At 38.1% G+C, this 23,210-nt stretch overlaps 1 protein-coding gene across 1 annotated transcript in view; it reads right to left on the reverse strand.

Moving 5' to 3' along the window:
* The window catches only part of LARP4B (La ribonucleoprotein 4B), an 87,927-nt gene that overhangs the window by 47,800 nt on the left and 16,917 nt on the right, over positions 1-23,210 (reverse strand). Inside the window, exons 2-3 of the mRNA XM_082854426.1 lie at positions 10,811-10,945; positions 10,105-10,164 (exon numbers count right to left, since the gene is read on the reverse strand). Coding sequence (XP_082710552.1) covers positions 10,105-10,164; positions 10,811-10,891 — 141 coding nt within the window. The 5' untranslated portion in view covers positions 10,892-10,945. The remainder of the gene's footprint in view (positions 1-10,104; positions 10,165-10,810; positions 10,946-23,210) is intronic.

Raw genomic sequence — 23,210 nt, forward strand, 5'->3', positions numbered from 1 at the left:
GAAACTAGAAATTCACCACAGAAAGAGAAACAAGAAAAAAAACGATTACAGGGAGACTAAACAACATGCTACTAAGAAACCAATGGGTCAACAATGAAATCAAAGAGAAAATTTAAAACATACCTCGAGACAAATGACAATGAAAACACAACAGTACAAAATCTATGGGATGCAGAAAAAGCAGTTCTAAGAGGGAAGTTCATAGCGATACAGGACTTCCTCAAAAAAAAAAAAACAAGAAAAATCTCAAATAAACAACCTAACCTACCACCTAAAGAATCAGAAAAAGAACAAGTGGAACCTAGTGCTGGCAGGAGGGAGGAAATAATAAAGATCAGAAAGGAAATAAATAGAGAGTAAGAAGGAAAAAAACAGAAAAAAAATCAATAAAACCAAGAGCTGGTTTGTTGGGGGGTTTTTTGTGGTACGTGGGCCCCTCACTGCTACGGCCTCTCCTGCTACGGAGCACAGGCTCCAGACGCGCAGGCCCAGTGGCCACGGCCCACGGGCCCAGCCGCTCCGCGGCATGTGGGATCCTCCTGGACCAGGGCACGAACCCGTGTCCCCTGCATCAGCAGGCTGACTCTCAACCACTGTGCCACCAGGGAAGCCCAGAGCTGGTTTTTTGATAGGTTAAACAAAAGCAACAAACCTCTGGCCAAGCTCACCAAGAAGAAAAGAGAAGGGATCCAAATAAACAAAATAAGAACTGAAAGAGGAGAAACAACAACCAACACCACAGATTTTTATGGTATTTTAACAAAATACCATAAAAAATATTATGAACAGTTATACGCCAACAAAATGGACAACTCAGAAGAAATGGACAAGTTTCTAGAAACATACAGCCCACCAAAACTGAATCAAGAAGAAACATAATTTGAACAGACCAATCACTAGATGTGAAACAGAATCTGTAATAAAAAAAAAAATTCCCTGCAAACAAAAGTCCAGGACTGGATGGCTTCTCTGGGGAATTCTACCAAACGTACAAAGAAGAACTTATACCTAACTTCTCAAACTCTTCCAAAAGACTGAAAAGAAGGAAACACTCCCAAAGTCATTTTATGAAGCCACCATCACCCTGATAATAGAACCATACCAAAAAAAGAAAATTACAGGCCAACATCTTTCATAAATAAAGATGCAAAAATCCTCAACAAAATATTAGCAAACCAAATAAAACAGCACATAAAAAGGATTACACACCATGATCAAGTTGAATTCATTCCAAGGTCACATGGATGGTTCAACACATACAAATCAATCAATGTGATACACCACATCAACAAAAGACAAAAAACACATGATCATCTCAATAGGTACAGGAAAAGCATTTGATAAAATTCAACATCCACTCGGGATAAAAACTCTTCCCAAAGTGGGTACAGAAGGAACATATCTCAACATAATAAAAGTCACATGACAAACCCATAGCCAACATAACACTAAACAATGAAAAGCTGAAAGCGGGACTTCCCTTGTGGCACAGTGGTTAGGAATCCACCTGCCAATGCAGGGGACATGGGTTTGAGCCCTGGTCTGGGAAGATCCCACACGCTGCAGAGCAACTAAGCCTGTGCGCCACAACTACTGAGCCTGCACTCTACAGAGCCCACGAGGCACAACTACTGAGCCCATGTGCCTAGAGCCCATGCTCCACAACAAGAGAAGCCATGGCAATGAGAAGCCCGTGAACCGCAATGAAGAGTGGCCCCAGCTCACAACTAGAGAAAGCCCATGTAGCAATGAAGACCCAGCACAGCCAAAAATAAATAATTTTTTTTAAAAAAGAAAGAAAAGCTGAAAGCCTTCCCATTAAATTCTCAAACAAGCCGAGGATGCCCACTATCACCACTTCTATTCAACATAGTATTGGAATTCCTCACCATAGCAATTAGACAAGAAAAATAAAAAGTATCCAGACCAGAAGGGAAGAGGTAAAGTTATCATTATATGCAGATGACATGATACTCTATATAGAAAACCCTAAAGACTCCACACAAAAACTATTAGAAGTGATCAATGAACTGAGCAAGGTTAACAGGATACAAGATTAATATGCAGAAATCTGTTGCACTTCTTTACACTAACAATGAAATATCAGAAACAGAAAGTAAAAAAGCAACCTCGTTTAAAACTGCATAAAAAAATAAAGAAAAAAGAAAAAGAAAAAAACCTAGGAATAAACCTAAACAAGGAGGTGAAAGATTTATGCACTGAGACCTATAAAACACTGATAAAGGAAATCAAAAATGATTCGAGGAAATGGAAAGATATGCCATGCTCTTGGATTGGAAGAATTAATACAGTTAAAATGGCCATACTAACCAAAGCAATCTACAGATTTAATGTGATCCCTATTGGATTACTCATGACATTTTTCACAGAACTAGAACAAATAATCCTAAAATCTATGTGGAACTATGAATAACCCAGAATTGCCAAAGCAATTCTGGAAAGTACAGAGGAAAAAGGAACAAAGTACAAAGCTGTAGGCATAACCCTTCCAGACTTCACACAATACTACAAAGCTACAGTAATCAAAACAGCATACTATTGGCACAAAAACAGACGTACAGATCAATGTAACAGAACAGAGAACCCAGAAATAAACCCACACACCTATGGACAATTAATGTTCAACAAAGGAGTCAGAATATACAGTGGAGAAAAGACAGTCTCTTCAGCAAGTAGTGTTGGGAAAGCTGGACAGCCACACCTAAATTAATGAAGGTAGAACACTCCCTCACACCATACACACAAAAAAACTCAAAATGGCTTAAAGACTTAAATGTAAAACATGACAACATAAAACTCCCAGAAGAGAGCATAAGCAAAATATTCTCTGACATCAATCATAACAGTTTTCTTAGGTTGGTCTCCCAAGGCAAAAGAAATAAAAGCAAAAACAAACAAATGGGACCTAATCAAACTTAAAAGTTTTTGCACAGCAAAGGAAACCATAAACAAAACAAAAACACAACCTACAGACTGGGAGAAAATATTTGCAAATGATGCAACTGACAAGAGCTTAATTTCCAAAATACAGAAACAGCTCCTACACCTCAGTAACAAAAAAACAAACAGGCCAATCAAAAAATGGGCAGAAGATCTAAATAGACATTTCTCCAAAGAAGACATACAGATGGCCAACAGGAACATGCAAAACTACAATGAGGTATCACCTCACACCGGTCAAAATGGCCACCATCAAAAAGCCTACAAATAATAAATGCTGGAGAGGGGGTGGAAAAAAGGGAATGCTCCTACATTGTTGGTGGGAATGTAAATTGGAGCAACCACTGTGGAAAACAGTATGGAGGTTTCTCAAAAAACTAAAAATAGAGTTACCATATGATCCAGTAATCTCACTCCTGGGCATATAACTGGAAAAGATAAAAGCTCTAATTCAAAAAGACACACACACCCCAAGCGGCACTATTTACAACAGCCAAGATATGGAATCAACCTAAATATCTACTGACAGATGAATAAGAAGAAGATGTGGTACATACATATATATATATATATATATAATGGAATACTACCCAGCCACAAAAAAGAATGGAATAATGCCATGTGCAGCAACATGGATGGACCTAGAGATTACCATATGAAGTGAAGAGGTCAGAGAGAGACAAATATATCATTTATATGTGGGATCCAAAATATGATACAAATGAACTTATTTTACAAAACAGAAATAGACTCACAGACATAGAAAACAAACTTATGGTTACCAAAGGGGAAAGGTGGGGAGGGATAAATTGGGAGTATGCGATTAACAGATGCACATTGCCATATATCAAATAGATAAACAACAGGTTTTACTGTATAGCATAGGGAACTATATTCAATATCTCATAATAAACTATAATGGAAAAGGATAGAAAGAAAAATATAGATATATACATACATATGTATAACTGAATCACTTTGCTATACATCTGAAACGAACACAATATTGTAAATCAGCTGTACTTCAATAAAATAAATAAACATAAAAAATGAATTACGCAACTGTAGGATTGAGAAAAGCAAAAAAAAAGGTTATGAGAGGTCAGGCAAACTGGTGAACTAGGAAGCTCCAGGCTCTCATTCCTTCACAGAAATATCATGAAAAAAACAGAAGTTTCTGAACACACTTGGTAGGAGCTCTGAAAAACAATCACAGTTTACAGCAACTAAGCAAAGAAACAATCACAAAAAGGCTGTGCTCGACATGGCAGGAACGTTTTGTGGTGTGGTGTGACCTTGGTCTGGGGTGGCAGCAGCCCAGGTCCCAGATCCCCTCCAGGAGCCAGAGGGAGCAGGGTAAACCTTACTTGCAAATTAGTGTGTCCATCTGTTCTGTCTTAGCTGGAGGCTACCTAAAGGACTGACTTGCCCGTCCTATCTCACATAACTCAGAACACAAATGGGAAAAGTGGGGAATTCCCTGGCAGACCAGTGGTTAGGACTCAATGCTTTCACTGCTGGGGTCCAGCTTCGATCCCTGGTCAGGGAACTATGATCCTGCAAACTGCACAGTGCAGCCAAAAAAAAAAAAGGCGGGGGCAAAGTGTCAGGCACTGCTCATAAAAGCTATAAGGTGACTACAAACCCACACATGCCAGGGCAGAAGATGACACGCAGAGACATGCAAGAACCACCTAAAGCCCCTAGAAGAGGCTGGAGTGTAACTCCAGGAAATTAGGACACTCAAAAGCAGCCATGTATATGGGGAATTCAGAAAGCTACAACCAGGCAAGATGTGTGCTCAAAAACATCCTGAGAAGACCTTCAGCTTTCACTTCAGGCTGATCCCTAGTCTCCAAGGAAGTTGAGCTACTCAGTGAGGGACTGTCCCAGCACAAAGCCAGTCTACAAAGACTGGGAGAGGCAGCTCTACTCCCTCTCACTGGGGGGAGGGTTGGGGGGGTGGGGCAGGAGGGGGCCACCAGGCAGGGCAGTGCTGGACTGACTGTCTGCTTCAACTCACGACATTCAAGGAATCTCTGTGAAAATATCAGTTGAACACAAGCAAAAGGAACAGAGACATCACTGAATACACATGACAAGGAATGGTCTTTACAAAAATAGTTTGGAAAAGTCTCAAAACCATGAGACTACTATAGCCTTCAACAACAGTGACAACAAACAGCAAACCCTGGGTAAGAAGCGAATCTGACGTCCAAAGTTAACACATTACAAATGTAATCAAATGCCCAGTTTTCAACAACAACAAAATCACAAGGCACACAAAGAAACAGGAAAACACAGCTCATTCAAAGGAACAAAATCAACTGTCCCTGAGAAAATCAGACGTGGAACTTACTAGATGAAGACTTTAAACAATCATCTTAACTATGTTCAAAGAGCTAAGGAAAAGACATGAACAAGGAACTAAAGTTAATCAGGAAAACAAAATGTGAATGAAATGAGAATATCAACAAAGAGATAGGAACTGTAAAAAAGAACCAAACAAATATTTCAGAGCTGAGAAGTACAATAACTGAATTGAAAATTTCACTAGAGGGGCTCAATAGCAGACTTGGACAGGCAGAAGAAAGAATCAGCAAATTTGAAGACAGGACAATTAACATACACATTGTGGGAGTCCCAGGATGAGAAGACAGGAAGGGTAAGAGAGAATATTTGAAGAAATAATGGCCAAAAATTTCCCAAATTTAATGAAATCCATGAATTTACAAATCTCCACAAACTTCAGGTAGGATAAACCCAGAGACCTATACCAAGACACATTACGATTAAACTGTCAAAAGACAAAGAAAGAAGCTTAAAAGCAGCAAGAGAAAAGTGACTCATCAAGTACAAGAGATCCTCAATAAGATTATCAACCAATTTATCATTAGAAACCTTGCAGGCTAGAAGGCAGCGAGATGAAGGAAAAGTGCTGAAAGAAAAAAACTGAGAATTCTTTATCCACCAAAACTGTCCTTCAAAAATGAAGGACAGGGGCTTCCCTGGTGGCACAGTGGTTGAGAGTCCGCCTGCCGATGCAGGGGACATGGGTTCGTGCCCCGGTCTGGGAGGATCCCACATGCCGCGGAGCGACTGGGCCCGTTAGCCGTGGCCGCTGAGCCTGTGCGTCCCGAGCCTGTGCTCCGCAATGGGAGAGGCCACAACAGTGAGAGGCCCGCGTACCGCAAAAAAAAAAAAAAAAAAAAATGAAGGGCATTCACTTCATTTTGGACATTCCCTGGAATGTTAAAGGAGGGACATTCCCTGGGAAAGGACATTAGCAGATAAACAAAAGCCAAAGAATTTAAAAGGCAAATGCATAAAAACAAGCATAAATCTATGGTATTGGGCACATAATAATAAGATATAATTTGTGACACCAGAAATGGGGGTGGGGAGTTAGAACTTTGTAAGAGAAGAGTTTCTGCATGCTACTGAGGTTATTAAGTAGGCAACTTAAAATTTGATAGTTATAACTTCTGGATGTTATATGTAATCCCCATGGTACCACAAAGATATATATATGATATACACAAAGATAAGTTTTTAGGATGAATGACTAAATTATCAATTATGCCATGTTGATGTTAAGAAAATTTCTTTTCAATTTAAATAAAGTATGACTTGCAGAGAACTATCAACGAGCTACATTACATAGTTCCTGCCCGAATGGGTCTTAAAACTCCCATGACAAAGCAAACACATTTGAAACATTTAAAAAATAACACAGAACATAATTTATTAAATAAATTTTAATCAAATATACATATAAGGAAGTAATACAGGTGACTATGAAAAAGATGAATCAGTGAAGCTAACAGTTATAACTGAGAATGCCCTTGAAGGACATAAAACTTCTAAGATGGGCAAAAATATTACAGAAGGAAAAAAAAGTATTAGAGTTGATTTTATTCTAAATGGCAGCTCAGTTACTTTTTAATTGTAATTTTTAATTTTAGGTAACTCAGTTACCTAATCCACATAAACAATAGTAGCTTTAATATTCTTTTCTGTGTAATAAAAACAATAAAAAAAATCTATTTGTTTATTCCAGATTTACATCTCAGGGCCTAACCTCTCTAATCAGGTCCAACTGGCACTGATGACCCAATTCACTGCTCACTTAAATTTATACCAGGTGGATTTTCCCTCCACAAACCTTTCCTTCTCCAGTTTCTTCCATCTCAAAATAAATGAAACCACCATCCACTAAGTTGCTCAACCATCCTTGATTGACTTTTCCCTCACCCTAACCCCTAAATCCAATCCATAAATGGTGCCATTGAATCCACCTCCAGAGTAAATCTGAAATCTATTCATTCTTTGTCTAAGCCACCATCATTTCTCACCTTACTTAACAGCTTTTTAATTTGGTTTCCATACTTCTATACTTGGCTCACTACAATACATTCTATTAATATAATAAGGTCAAAATAATGGTCAAAATAATCTTCTTAAAATATAAGTCATGCTATTCCCCACCTAAAATCCTCTAGCTCTATCCCAAATTAATTTCAACCACTTAGAGCCAATGCAAATAGTTCCCAAATGGTTGACAAGAGCGAGGTTTTGTCTCTCGTATTACTTTCTACTTGTTGTTTCTCTTTCTAAAGGAAATAACAGATGCCAAAGAGGAAGCTCTCTTCTCGAGTTGGCTCTGAAGCCAGGTTGCCTAGGTTCAAATCCTGGACAGCTGAGCAATCTTGGGGAAATTACTTAAGCCTCTCTGGGTCTCAGTTTCCCCTAGCTAAGATCACTTTTTGGCTGATTGGCTAAACTTGTAAATAGTTACTACTCAATAAGGGTAGTATTTTATAGGGGGAGGGAGCAGGGAGCTGTATAATAAACAATTGGTATTACCAATGGATAAATGCAAACCTGCTCCTTAATTATCCAGACATTTATTTTGGGATCACTATGGCCATTCTCCTCCTACTTACACTGCATCCAACTTTGGGGGGAACACTAAACCTTAAAGAAAATGGTTCCTAAATTAGACTGCTAAGCACATTCACCTTCCAGTCATACAACTGCAGACCACTGAGGATCAGCACTCAGAGCCACCACACCAACTATGCTATCCACACACTTAGGTGCACCATGATAACGCTGGTTAGAAAAATGTTCAAAGCAATGCCATTTATAATAGCAGGAAAAAGAGAAACAAGTTAAGTAAACGTACCCAAAAACCCAACAGCTAAAGAAGTGACGGCAAATCAACATAAAGAAAATACTACAGGGCAAGTACAAGGCGATATACAGATGAAATCTGCTATGGGGGAAAACATGAGGTGAAATATATATATATTGATTACAACTTCATAAAAGTTGTAATGGATTTCTTTTATTTTCTATAAAATGCAAGTTTGTTTTAAAGTTTTAAAGAACATACATGTTGTGAGCCCAGACGGTCTCTTATGGTCCCTTCCAGCTCTAGTATTTAATGATCCTATGAAAACCTCAAGTGTGCAATACCTTGAAAAAGTGATAAATAGTATATGCACGTTACAATATCAGGTGTCAGAGATGTGCTCTACCCAAGAGACTCCAGGGGTACTGGGTTGCAGGACTGGACCAAGAACTAGTCATATAATATTCTATTGTAGTACCTTGACCCTTTAAAATGACAAAGCATGTGTAGGCAGTACTAGTTGCAAATTATTTCGCCACAGAAATGAAAGATTGAATTCTGGCTAAAGTGTTACACTTCTTTTCCACATAGGTCTCTCTCAGTTATTTTCCACGAAGTAATTTTAAAAACCAAGCAAAGAAACACCAAACCAAAACCCACCCATAGAATCCAAATATCTAGTTTTATGCCCTGAAATATGTTTTAAAGATGTTTGAATATTATATTGGACCGCAAATCAACCAAGAGGAAGAGGGAGATTTGATCTGAAAACAATTATTTTAATCCATCAATGATTTCTGTATAAGTCTTATATTTGGATTTTGAAGTACTTAAGATATTATAAAATTCACTTAAAAAATCAATGTAAAGTACAATATGCAAAAAACCCTACATACATAATAGAATAACAACAATGAAACAAAGTAGTTTGGAGCGGATCCCTCATTTTTTAAAATTCTGCCTTACTAAAAATAGATCAACAGGGACTTCCCTGGTGGCGCAGTGGTTAAGAATCTGCCTGCCAATGCAGGGGACACGGGTTTGAGCCCTGGTCTGGGAAGATTTCACATGCTGCGGAGCAACTAAGTCCGCACCACAACTACTGAGCCTGTGCTCTAGAGCCTGTGAGCCACAACTACTGAGCCCACGTGCCACAACTACTGAAGCCCACGTGCCTGGAGCCTGTGCTCCACAACAAGAGAAGCCACCGCAGTGAGAAGCCCGCTCACCGCAACAAAGAGTAGCCCCCGCTCGCCACAACTAGAGAAAGCCTGCGTGCAGCAATGAAGACCCAATGAAGACCCAAAAATAAATAAATAAATAAATTTATTATTATTTTTTTAAAAGATCAACTAATCCAATCCCCGCCTTTAGTTTCTACATGAGCTGCTTATATTTTCGGGGTGTAGATGAGGTTGACTATAAATTTAGTAAGATTACTCTTAAAAATTTACTTTTACTTTAAAAAAAAGACTTACTTTTAAAATTCTGTAGGATTTATGAGATCACTTAGAGGACTGCCAAGCTAAATGCGCCTGACTCCAAATGCACCTGACATACGCAAATGCAAACGGTGTAAAGCAGGATTTAAAAACCAGTGGATCTCTATTTCCTTATTCTTTCATTAATCACAGCTAAAATGTGAAATCAATTTTCTTACTAAAAGCTTACTATCACTTTTGTGCTTTAAGGAACACAGGCTATTAAAACGTAAAGTTAATCATATACATACAATAGATGATCAGTGAACCATTAAAAACACTGTGAGGAATACATGAAATTAAATTAATACACATGGCACACTGCTGTCTGTAGAACTATACACATACACACACACACAAGGCAGAAAAGGATATACAGTACTGACATATAGTGTACCCAGGTGGTGGTTCCCCCCACTCTCTTTTTGGGGAACACTGACATTTTCTAATTTTTTTTATAATTAATATTTGTTGTTAGGCAATATCTGTGAGCCTCAGCTGTGATTAATCTCTGAACTGAATTACCTGACTCAAAGCTGGGATGGAGCTTGTCTGAGAAGTGGTTTGAGATATGGGACCATTCATCTGTAAAATTGAAAACACCAAACACACCATCACAACAGTGTAAAGAAACATATTTTCAAACCATAGTAATTTAGCAAAACAAAACCCACTGAGAAAAGCAAATTTTTACATGACAAAGAAATTCAATGAGATAATCAAAATGATGTAGGAGTCTTGAAATTTAAAATATTTTGAAATTTTGACTGAACACCATTAAGTAAAATTCCTTGTAGTTTCCACAGGGAAAATTAAGAAAACCTACTTTTCCCAATGTCATTTAGAAACTTTAAATATTATTGCTTGACATGATAAAATCTTACAATAAACAAATGCACTCAAAATTAAAAACTTACATAATTCATATTAACTCTTTAAATAAATACCACTACAATGACTATAATGTTATTAAACTATTTACAAATCACTGCATTTTTCTTGGTGATTTTAAATCCAAAGCTTTAAGTATTCAGAGCTATAAATGACATCTGTTTTCTCTATCACTTTGAAACTGCTAATTTCCTCTACTAAGCAACCCCTAAATTTACTCAGAATATAACACCTATATTTCAGCATGAGATATGCTAGTGTTCCAAGTGTACTGTAGGATCTGTTATCAGAAGAGAAGAGAGGTACACCAGGCCAGTGTTGGCCTTGGATGCCCACTCACCAGATGAGCGCTGTCTTTGCCTTCCTGGACTCGCTGGCCCTGAGGTTCAGCCACGACCTTAGCGTCCTGATCAGAAGTCATGAGCTGTTTACTTTGTGGCTCCACTGGGAGAAGTTTAATGCTAGCCGTAGGATGCTGTAAAACAAGAGACAGTAAATTGGTAACTTGAGGTGCAGAGTGTAATTAATTCTAAAATGATATTACTAAGCAGTTTTAAAATCTTCAAGTTTTCCAGGACATATGTTTATCCCTCTGGAGTCTAAGTAGTTTAAAGAAATTTGCCCATAATTTCCACCTTACGCACCCAAGAAATAATACTTGTTTTTTAATAAGTTTCTTCTTCACACTGATTTGGTAACCATGATAATATCCTAAGACTTAGAAACTAAATGCTAACATATCCAAGCCCACTCATGTTCAGAAAGTTATTTTTTAAAAACAGAAAATTACAAAATTAATAGAACTCCAATTTGGGATTGATGAATCCCAAATATATATATATATATATATATATATATACACACACACACACACACACACACACACACACACACACACACACACACACACACACACACACACACACACACACACACACACACACACATATATGGTTTTTGACCAGCCCCATTAATTTCATTCTGTTCCAGGAAAACAGCTGTCAGGAGAAATAAACAATAATTCATTTAAAAGGAATCCCTTCGCAATTTCTGAACCAAAGAAACCAAAAACAGTCTAAACAGGGCACAAGTATGCAAAGCAGCCTCTGCAAAGCATTCACTCAGCTCAGAAGCTGGACACTGAACTTCACATACAGTATCTCATTTGATTTTCCCAAATGGCTTATGAAGTAACTCTGGCTCAGAAGGGATAATAGTTTGCATGATTTCATATTATGAGTATCGGAAGCAAGATTCTCAGACATCCAGGTGTGGCTTCAGGCACTCCCTCTCTTCACTGTAAACTACACTGCTTCACAAGATAAAGAGGTTGATTTAACCCAGATTTTTCAGGCTGCTTCTGAAAACACATAGTATCCAAGTGGCAGATAAAGAAATTTAAAAGCTAACTGTTCTTGTCTCACCAGGTAACCATGTAGGGTTTTTTTTTGCGGTACGCGGGCCTCTCACTGCTGTGGCCTCTCCCGCTGCGGAGCACAGGCTCTGGACTCGCAGGCTCAGCGGCCATGGCTCGCACACGGGCCCAGCCGCTCCGCAGCATGTGGGATCTTCCCGGACCGGGGCACGAACCCGTGTCCCCTGCATCGGCAGGAGGACTCTCAACCACTGCACCACCAGGGAAGCCCACCATGTAGGTTTTTAGTTTCTATTATGGCACTCCTTATTCTCAATAACCTGCTTGTGATAAATTCTCAAAACCCTTGATAATAATCTGATGGTCAAAGGTGATCTCATCCTTTGTCAAATGTATAATATCATCAACCACAAAAGCACAAAATCACTGAAATGCTATAAGACACGTTTGGAAATGTAAACTACTAACAGAGGAGAAATGCTTGAAACAAATTAAATCAGTTTCACAGAGATCAATGTTTTCCACAATGTAGGATGAATGACAAATATGTTAAACTGTAATTATTTGCAATGTGTTAAATTGTAAAATCCTGAAAATATAGATTGGTACCCAGACTGACAGTCACAGAATGGGGTGTAGATGCATTTTACCACTATTAACTTGATTTTTAAGATTACCAAAGGAAAAAAAGTTTGGTTGAAAACAAGATATGATACCCAAAAGAGAAAAAAAATCAATAGTCCTTTATTATATATACTACCTATATTTTTTCAGACAGTCAGAAATTATGTACCTTATAATAGAAACAGCATCACTACCAGATAGGAAGTAGTCTTGCAAAACAAACAACAAACCCAGGACGTGATCTTATTACAAACTTGCAGCAAGCACAAGCACAGAGGAATGCCAAGGGGTTCAGCGAAGCTCGCAATTCCTGGATGAGTACCCTTGGCTTCTTCAACACAAAAGGAGACAAGATACACATACTGGCCAAACTATGGCTTTATTTTGTTTATATGGCTTTATCTGATGCAAATAAACTGAAACCAAAGACAATCAGGGAAGCAATAGTGATGGGATATTTGACAGTATTAAAGAATTCCTGTATTTTCTTAGATGTCATGATATTGTGGTTATGTTTAATAATAATAATAAAAGTGAGCCTACCTTTCAGAGCTGCATATTTAAATACTTACAGGGGAAACACCATGATGTGGGGCAGAGACATGGGGGTTCACAACTGTTCTTCCCAGAAGAGGTGAATGAGGGTTCATGATTCGACCCCATCTACTTTTGTATGTTTGAAATGTTGTATAATAAAAGGTTAAAAAGGTAGCCATGGCAGTAGCTTGTATAACAGAACAGTGGTCCTGATCTGACCCGTGCATCCTATCTATAAACAAGTAATCTTTACATCACACGACTATATCTCTTTATTACTGACCTGACACACGTTTTTTTTTTTTAAAAAGTCCAACAACTGGAAAAGTTGCCAGAAAAAAACCATAATTCCAAAAGACACATGCACCCTAATGCTAACTGCAGCACTATTTACAATAACCAGGTCATGGAAGCAACCTAAATGCCCATCGACAGACGAATGAATAAAGAAGATGTGGTACACATATACAATGGAATATTACTCAGCCATAAAAAGGAACGAAACTGGGTCATTTGTAGAGATGTGGATGGACCTAGAGACGGTCATACAGAGTGAACTAAGTCAGAAAGAGAAAAACAAATATCGTATATTAACATATATATGTGGAATCTAGAAAAATGGTACAGATGAACCAGTGTGCAAGGCAGAAGTAGAGACAAAGATGTAGAGAACAAACGTATGGACACCAAGGGGGGAAGCAGGGAGTGGTGGTGGGGTGGAGGTGGGATGAATTGGGAGATCAGGATTGACATATATACATTAATATGTATAAAACAGATAACTAATAAGAAAAAAAAAGTCCAACAACTGGAAAAGTTGCCAACAGAAGGGGTTACTGATATGCACCTCATTAAGCAAGCTGTACAGAGATACACAGCATTAAAATTTGCATTAAAATTAACCTTATTATCAAATATCTGAATCTGAAATAAGACTAAGAGTATGATGAGTATGATGATGAATATGAGTATGATTGACAACAGTTCCAATAAATAACAAAATAACTTTTTCATTACTTGTTCAAGAAACCAAAACTATTTTAAGACTTACCACTATACAAACTATTGTTTCTTGGCATAAAAGTAGGTCTCTAGGTTGTGAAGACAAATAGGCAAGGGGGGAATAGATCTACTGTCAAAGCAAAATATTTCCTGGCATAAGACCTAGTAATGTGACAACCTGATAGTGGTCAGAGGCAGCTTTCACAAAGCTTTAACGAGCTGAACAAAAGGAGTCATTTTCCTGATTTGATTTCATTTTCTCTTTACATGAAAAAACAAAGAGATGAAATCAGAGGGCCCACCTGCCTACTTAGTGGTCTTTCTGCTAGCAGACCTGGTTAATTCCATCTGTCAAAGCTCCACCTCAAAAAGTTTTATTAATCTTATTAACTACTTGGGAGAGTATAGTTCTCTTAGTTCTGTTTCTAAACAATTCTTTTCACATATACCTGAAATGTTTGTTTCATAATTAAATATTTATTTAGGTCTTTTGGGACAAAGAAATCCTTAAAAAAATATAAATCAGTTTCAAATAAACATAACTGTATATCAAGGTGGCGTAAATATCCAGAGAAGAATTATTCTAAGTGATATTAAAAGATAGTATTTGCACACAAAATCCTGAAAACTCACCAAGAAATCTTAAAATGCACCCAGTAGGCTTGTTCTTTGGGGTAAATGTTGGTATTATTTTGAAACTATTTTACATATTATATACACACATACACACACTGTAATATGATAAGGTAAGTAAGAATTACATTAATATTAAGTATTCATTTTTCGCATAAAAGGAAATACAAACATAAAATCAAATAAGCTAGGTAAGATCTACATAATCTTTTTTTATTTATTGTAAATGTAACTTTTTAAACTACAGTTGGCCCTTGAACCACAGGGGTTGAGGTGTGTGGGTTCACTTATATGCAGACTTTTTTCAATAAAAAATACCAGAGGACTACACGATCTGGATCTGTGGTTGCTTGAATCCAAAATGCAGAACCAAGGATACCAGGGTACAAAACTGTGGATATGGAGGGCTGCATGCCAAGTTACATGCTGGTTTTCGACTGCATGGGAGTCAGCGCCCCTAACTCCTACGTTGTTCAAGGGTCAACTGTATAGATTTTCTTTGGCTTTCACTAGTTTTCCTACTAGTATCCTCCTTCTACACCAGAACCCACTCTAGGATCCCACACGGCACTGAGCTGTCACTTCTCTCCAGTCTCCTCCAACCTGTGACAGCCCCTCAGTCTTGCCTCCTCATTCAGCCACACTTTTGCAGAACGTTGCTCAATTTGAGATGAACCTGGCACACCTTATCATGACAGCAAGGAAGTGCTCCAAGACTCCTGTGGTCACATCACAGGAGCAACAGGAAAGGAAGGGAGGGGCTCCAGATGGCCAAAGACAGAGAATGTGAGGGGCACAAAGAAAGAATGGAAACAAACATATAAAAATCCACAACAGTTCAAACGCCACCACTATACTAGTCACTTCTGGACGCTGTTATGATACCAACTTCTTTTTCTGAAGATTACTCTAGGAAACAAGCATCAGCCTGCCTTTCCTGGATGACTATTTCAGCAAAACCAAAGATCAGGGCACACAGTTCACTATACAGGAACCACAATTAAAAACTCATAGTGAATAACAGCATTAGAAAATCAAAATGTTGCAACATCTAATGAAATGATGGTTGATGTCTGCTAAAACTAGGGGAAGAGCTGATGGGGAACTTATAATGATTGGCTCAGAGGGACTGAAGCTACTTTTCAATCTTATCACTAACGTGCAACAAGTAGGTATCACACTCTTAATGGGATGAAGAGTATCAGATCTATGAAGTATTCTTGCCAAAAAAAAAAAAGAACCTGTATTCAATCAAACCTCTATATCCAACTCCCAATTTCAAGGAAATTCTGGGAACACTATGTGTTAAATAACATCAACACAAAGCCACTAGCTAAACCCAAAACGTGGGGCATACTACAAACAGATGCCCTCATTTCTACAGCAAATCTACGACATGAAAAAAAAAAAAAGGGAGACTTTTATTGCTACAAAATACAAAAGCTTTAACCAAAATAACCTTATGTAATGTGAGAACTGTATCTGGATCCAGATTTGAATAATTTAAGTTAAAATGACATTTTTCACAGGAATAATTGAACGCTGCCTAGCTGATAAAAGGTGATTATTAATTTTGTTGAGTGCAATGAAGGTGCTGTGGCTGTTTACTCCTAAATGTCTTATTTTTAAGAGACATAAACTAAAAGACCACAGATGAAATTACACATCTGGAATTTGCTTTGAAATATGCTAATAACTTTTTTGTAAGTTTAAGGAAAGAGAAGAAACAGAAATACAAGAATGCAGCAAGTTAATGGTAGCTGAAACTAGATGATGGGTACAGTACGTGGAGGACTGCTATAATGTCCTCCCTACTTGTGTAGTTAAAATTTCCATAATAAAAACCAAAAATAAAACTCTAACTAGGATATAGTATAAATACACATCCAAAACTTCCCATACTTACTTCTATTTAAAATCCGTACTAATGAAACAATTCAAAAATATGTAAACCATTTTATAAAAAATGTTCATGGAAGCTTTAGTCAAAAAAGGGGAAATAAAAACTACAGAAAAGCAAAAAAAAAGCAATATATTACAAGTATTAAAAAATATTCACAAAGATTACATAAAGTAAAAAAGCAAGATATAAAACTGTGGACAGTATAATTAAAACTATGTTTTTAAAATTCACAGAGTTTTGTGAATATTTAAAAATGAAACAAATGAAACTAGAAGGAAAGGACACCAGATGAGTAACAATGTGTGATTAAGATTAAAACTCAAGGATCATGTTCCACTTTGTTTCATTCCTGTAGGCTCAATTTTTTGGAATAACTTATGATTTATATATCACACATACTTAATAAAACTCACCGGCTGGCTGATTCCACGTTCACAAACCACCCACCTAATCCTTTAGGGTTGAGAAAAGTCTCTCCTGCAGAAAGAGCAGGTACTGACCCAGCTGTCTGTCAATATGGGTAATAAAACTGTCATTCAGTTATCACGACATTTTCTCATGAAGTTATACTATCAGTCTTGTTCTCTGAGACAGGGGGTCTCAAAGTGTGGTCTGGGCTCCATCAGGGGTCCCAAAGGCCCTTTCTGGGGCAACGAGGTTGAAACGAAGGCTGACATGTCTTTTCCACCCTCATTCTCTCCTCACAGAAGCTCAGTGGAGTTCTGGTGTAAGATCAAAGTTCAAGGTTACATGAAAAGACTATTAAAAACTCACCTTCCCAAACTGAAAGCATTTCCACTAAGATCAGGAACAAGACAAGGTTGCCCAATCTCACCACTCTTATTCAACATGGTTTTGGAAGTTTTAGCCATAGCATTCAGAGAAGAAAAGGAAATAAAAGGAATCCAAATTGGAAAAGAAGAAGTAAAGCTGTCACTGTTTGCAGATGACATGATACTATACATAGGGAATCCTAAAGATGCTACCAGAAAACTACTAGAGCTAATCAATGAATTTGGTAAAGTAGCAGGATACAAAATTAATGCACAGAAATCTCTGGCATTCCTATACACTAATGATGAAAAATCTGAAAGTGAAATCAAGAAAACACTCACATTTACCACTGCAACAAAAAGAATAAAATATCTAGGAATAAACCTACCTAAGGAGACAAAAGACCTGTATGCAGAAGATTATGACACTGATGAAAGAAATTAAAGATGATACAAATAGATGGAGAGATATACCATGTTCTTGGATTGGAAGAATCAATATTGTGAAAATGACTCTACTACCCAAAGCAATCTACAGATTCAATGCAATCCCTATCAAACTACCACTGGCATTTTTCACAGAACTAGAACAAAAAATTTCACAATTCGTATGGAAACACAAAAGACCCCGAATAGCCAAAGCAATCTTGAGAACAAAAAACGGAGCTGGAGGAATCAGGCTCCCTGACTTCAGACTATACTACAGTAATCAAGACAGTATGGTACTGGCAGAAAAACAGAAAGATAGATCAATGGAACAAGATAAAAAGCCCAGAGATAAACCCACGCACATATGGTCACCTTATCTTTGATAAAGGAGGCAGGATGTACAGTGGAGAAAGGACAGCCTCTTCAATAAGTGGTGCTGGGAAAACTGGACAGCTACATGTAAAAGTATGAGATTAGATCACTCCCTAACACCATACACAAAAATAAGCTCAAAATGGATTAAAGACCTAAATGTAAGGCCAGAAACTATCAAACTCTTAAGAGGAAAACATAGGCAGAATACTCTATGACATAAATCACAGCAAGATCCTTTTTGACCCACTTCCTAGAGAAATGGAAATAAAAAACAAAAATAAACAAATGGGACCAAATGCAACTTCAAAGCTTTTGCACAGCAAAGGAAACCATAAACAAGACGAAAAGAAAACCCTCAGAATGGGAGAAAATATTTGCAAATGAAGCAACTGACAAAGGATTAATCTCCAAAATTTATAAGCAGCTCATGCAGCTCAGTAACAAAAAAACAAACAACCCAATCCAAAAATGGGCAGAAGACCTAAATAGACATTTCTCCAAAGAAGATATACAGACTGCCAACAAACACATGAAAGAATGCTCAACATCATTAATCATTAGAGAAATGCAAATCAAAACTACAAAGATATATCATCTCACACCAGTCAGAATGGCTATCATCAAAAAATCTAGAAACAATAAATGCTGGAGAGGGTGTGGAGGAAAGGGAACCCTCTTGCACTGCTGGTGGGAATGTGAATTGGTACAGCCACTATGGAGAACAGTATGGAGGTTCCTTAAAAAACTACAAATAGAACTACCATATGACCCAGCAATCCCACTACTGGGCATATACCCTGAGAAAACCATAATTCAAAAAGAGTCATGTACCAAAATGTTCATTGCAGCTCTATTTACAATAGCCCGGAGATGGAAACAACCTAAGTGTCCATCATCAGATGAATTTATAAAGAAGATGTGGCACATATATACAATGGAATATTACTCAGCCATAAAAAGAAACGAAATTGAGCTATTTGTAGTGAGGTGGATGGACCTAGAGTCTATCATACAGAGTGAAGTAAGTCAGAAAGAGAAAGACAAATACCGTATTCTAACACATATATATGGAATTTAAGGGAAAAAAAAGTCATGAAGAACCTAGAGGTAAGACAGGAATAAAGACACAGACCTACTAGAGAATGGACTTGAGGATATGGGGAGGGGGAAGGGTGAGCTGTGACAAAGCGAGAGAGAGGCATGGACATATATCCACTACCAAACGTAAGGTAGATAGCTAGTGGGAAGCAGCCGCATAGCACAGGGAGATCAGCTTTGTGCTTTGTGACCACCTGGAGGGGTGGGATAGGGAGGGTGAGAGGGAGGGAGACGCAAGAGGGAAGAGATATGGGAACATATGTATATGATTCACTTTGTTATAAAGCAGAAACAAACAGATTCACTTTGTTATAAAGCAGAAACTAACACACCACTGTAAAGCAATTATACTCCAATAAAGATGTAAAAAAAAAAAAAAAAAAAACTCACCTTCCCAACCACATATTTGTGTAAGGCCAGGTTTTCCCTCTTACACTTCAACCAAAATAACCCATCACTAACAGAGGAAATGCAGAAGCAGATGAGATTACAGCCGAGATTCTATTAAATCAGACATTAAAGAGATTCACAAAAACAGAAAATGATGCCACTTTCCTCATTAAATTACTTTTTGTTTTTGGAAAAGACTGCTGTTTTTTCACAGGCAATGTTATTTATATTACATGCAAGGAGTTTGTTATTTTTAAAGAAAAATACATTTTTAAAATTTTGAAGTCTTAATTTTTAATATAAATATAGATAGAAATAAGTCATGTAAAGAAAAGCTCTTAGGGACCTTCAATGTTTAAAAGTGTAATGAGGTCCTGAGCCCACAAGGTTTGAGAACCACTGATAAAAGACATAACTAGTTCTCATGGACAAGTGCCTGGTGTTCATGGATGGGATGACGTGCTACTCTTATGGCCAACACTCCCCAAATCAATCCACAGAATCAATGCAATCCCTATCAAAATCCCACCTGCCTTTTTTGCAGAGACTGATGAACTGATCCTAAAATTCCTATGGAAATGCAAGGGATGCACGATAGCCAAAACAATCTTGGAAAGAACATAGTTGGAGGGACTTCCCTGGTGGCACAGCGGTTGAGACTCCGTGCTCCCGATGTAGGGGTCTGGGTTCGATCCCTGGTCAGGGAACTAGATCCCACATGCGTACCGATACCAATCCTGAGAGTTCCCATGCTGCAACTAAGGAGCCAGCGAGCTGGAGCTAAGAAGCCCACAAGCTGCAACTGAGGAGCCTGACCTGCTGCAACTAAGACCCGGTGCAACCACATAAATTTAAAAAAAAAAAAAAAAAAGAACAAAGTTGGAAGACTGATACTTCCTGATTTCAAAAGTTACTACAAAGCTATAAAAATCAAAACAGTATGGTGCTGGCCAAAAGACAGACATACAAATCAATGGAACAGAATTAAGAATCCAGAAATAAACCCTTATATTTATGGGCAACTGAGTTTCGAAAGAGTGCCATGACCATTCAATGGGGAAAAAATACTCCTTTCAACAAATGACTCTGGGACAACTGACTGTCCACATGCAAAAGGATGGAGCTGGACCTCTAAACTTACTCTCTCTATAAAAATTAACTCAAAATGAAGCAAACACCTGCCTATAAGAGTTAAAACTATAAAACTCAGAAGAAAATAGAGTGAAGCTTCATGAGCATGGGCTAGGCAATGGCTTCTTAGCTGGGACACCAAAAGCAGAAACAACAAAAGAAAAAATAAACTGGTCTTCATCAAAATTTAAAACTTCTGTGCTTCAAAGCACACCATCAAGAAAGTGAAAAGATAATATGGAGAACGGGAGAAAATATTTGCAAGTTATATATCTCATAAGGGACACATATCTAGAATAAAGAATTCCCAAAACTGAGACACAAGTAAGTTAAAAATGGGCAGAGTCTGAATTGACATTTCCCCAAAGAAGATATACAAATGGCCAATAAGCAGGTGAAAAGATGCTTAACATCATTAATCATTAGGGAAATGCAAATTGAAACATGAGATACCACTCTACACTCACTGGGGTGGCTACAATCAAAATGACAAAAAAAAAAAAGCACTGACAAGGATGTGTAGAAATGAGAATCTTCATACATTGCTGGTGGGAATTTAAAAGGGTACAGCCGCTCTGGTAAGCAGCTTCAAAATGTTAAACAAAGAGTTACCATTATGACTCAGCAATTGCATCCCTAGGTATACACCCAAGAGAATTGAAAACATATTTCCCCACCACAACTTGTACATAAATATTCATAGCAACATTATTTATAATAGCCAAAAAGTGGAAACAACCCAAATAGTAAACAATTAGAGGTTAAGAGCCTTATTTTCAAACACATGCCTGGCGCACTTCAATGGGTTTTCAAATAATAAGGACAGAGAATTTGATAATTTCTAAAACAGTCAAAATAAAGATATCATTCTCGGGACCTCCCTGGTGGCGCAGTGGTTAAGAATCCGCCTGCCAATGCAGGGGACACGGGTTCGATCCCTTGTCTGGGAAGATTCCACATGTCCCGGAGCAACTAAGCCCGTGCACCACAATTACTGACCCTGCGCTCTAGAGCCCATGAGCCACAACTACTGAGCCCGCGTGCTGCAACTGCTGAAGCCCGTGTGCCTAGAGCCTGCGCTCAGCAACAAGACAAGCCACTGTAATCAGAAGCCCGTGTGTCACAACAAAGAGTAGTCCCGGCTTGCCTCAACTAAAGAAAGCCCATGCAGAGCAACAAAGACCCAACACAGCCAAAAAAAAAAAAAAAGATATCATTCTCCTAAAACAGCATGAAATTCTTTTTCTTAGTACAAAAAGGTAACATGGAAACATGGATGATTTGTCTCTAGATTAGAATCAGCATCTGGATCTCTGTTGTGCAACGATTATTCTAAGTACTTTACATAGTACTAAATTAACCTTAATTCTGTTAGGTCTCACGGCCACCTAGCAGACTGGGAAACTGAGTTCAGAGGACACGCAGTCAAGGCCACAAGGCTAGGTCCAGTGAGCTGGGTCACAGGCACCTGTGCAGGTAGCTCACCCTGTCAGTCCACACTAACGGGCACACGCCCCACTGTGACGGGGCCTCAGACGTACCTATAATTTCCTTAGCTGCTCTTCGTCCCTTCTTCCCTTTTATGGTAATATTCATTTTCTACCAATGTGCAGATTATGATTTTGGCACTTAAAATAAGCGGTTTAAAAAAAAGAAAAAACATGGTGCCTAAATATAAGCCAAATACTTCATCTTTCTTTACAACAAAAAGTGATCTGATTCAATGTCAGAATAAAAAGTAGAGTGTGGAGAGATGATACACTGCACCTTCCTGGGGAATTTTCAAGGGTAGAGACAATTTTTGCTTTATGAGTTGACCTTAAAAGGTACACATTTCACATAAGACAACTCTCCACTATATGGGTGCCAAATACAAAGCCTCTTTTCTGAATCTAAAAACATTCTGAAGTCAGGAAGTCTGGACAGACTTCCCCCCACGCTCCGTATTCACTGAACCCTTGAATACTTCCAGACCTTTCTTTGCATTCTGTTCTCCTGGCCTGGAACGCTCCTCCCTCCTTCCTGAAGGCAACCTTAGATTCCCCTTCTCATTCCCTTCCTCACACACCACAGCCTCTCTGCTCTTTACAGCAGTGACCATACGTGTACCTCTCCCTTACCATCCTTAGTTTCTCAAAGGTATCCATGTGCTTCTTCTTAGTATGTATAGGACACAACAGGAAAATATATCCCACCAGTGATATATTACAATTTACCCCAAAGAGCTTCGTTTTGTCAGTAACACTCAAATACATACGGTTTTACTATCCCGTTGCCTAAATACTCTTTCTGCATTTGCAGCCACATATGCTAAGGTCTCTTCTAACGCCTAATAACTGTGTGTGATCAAGAGCAATGAGTTAAGGAACACAGCACAGGAGCAGAGGAGATGGACGATCCACGATGCTATCACACAGACATATGTTCTAAGAACTCCAGCCTAACAACTGGAATCATTTTACAAAAAAAC

The sequence above is a fragment of the Leucopleurus acutus genome (assembly GCF_964270905.1).
Source record: "Leucopleurus acutus genome assembly, chromosome: 1".
NCBI classification, from domain to species: domain Eukaryota; kingdom Metazoa; phylum Chordata; class Mammalia; order Artiodactyla; family Delphinidae; genus Leucopleurus; species Leucopleurus acutus.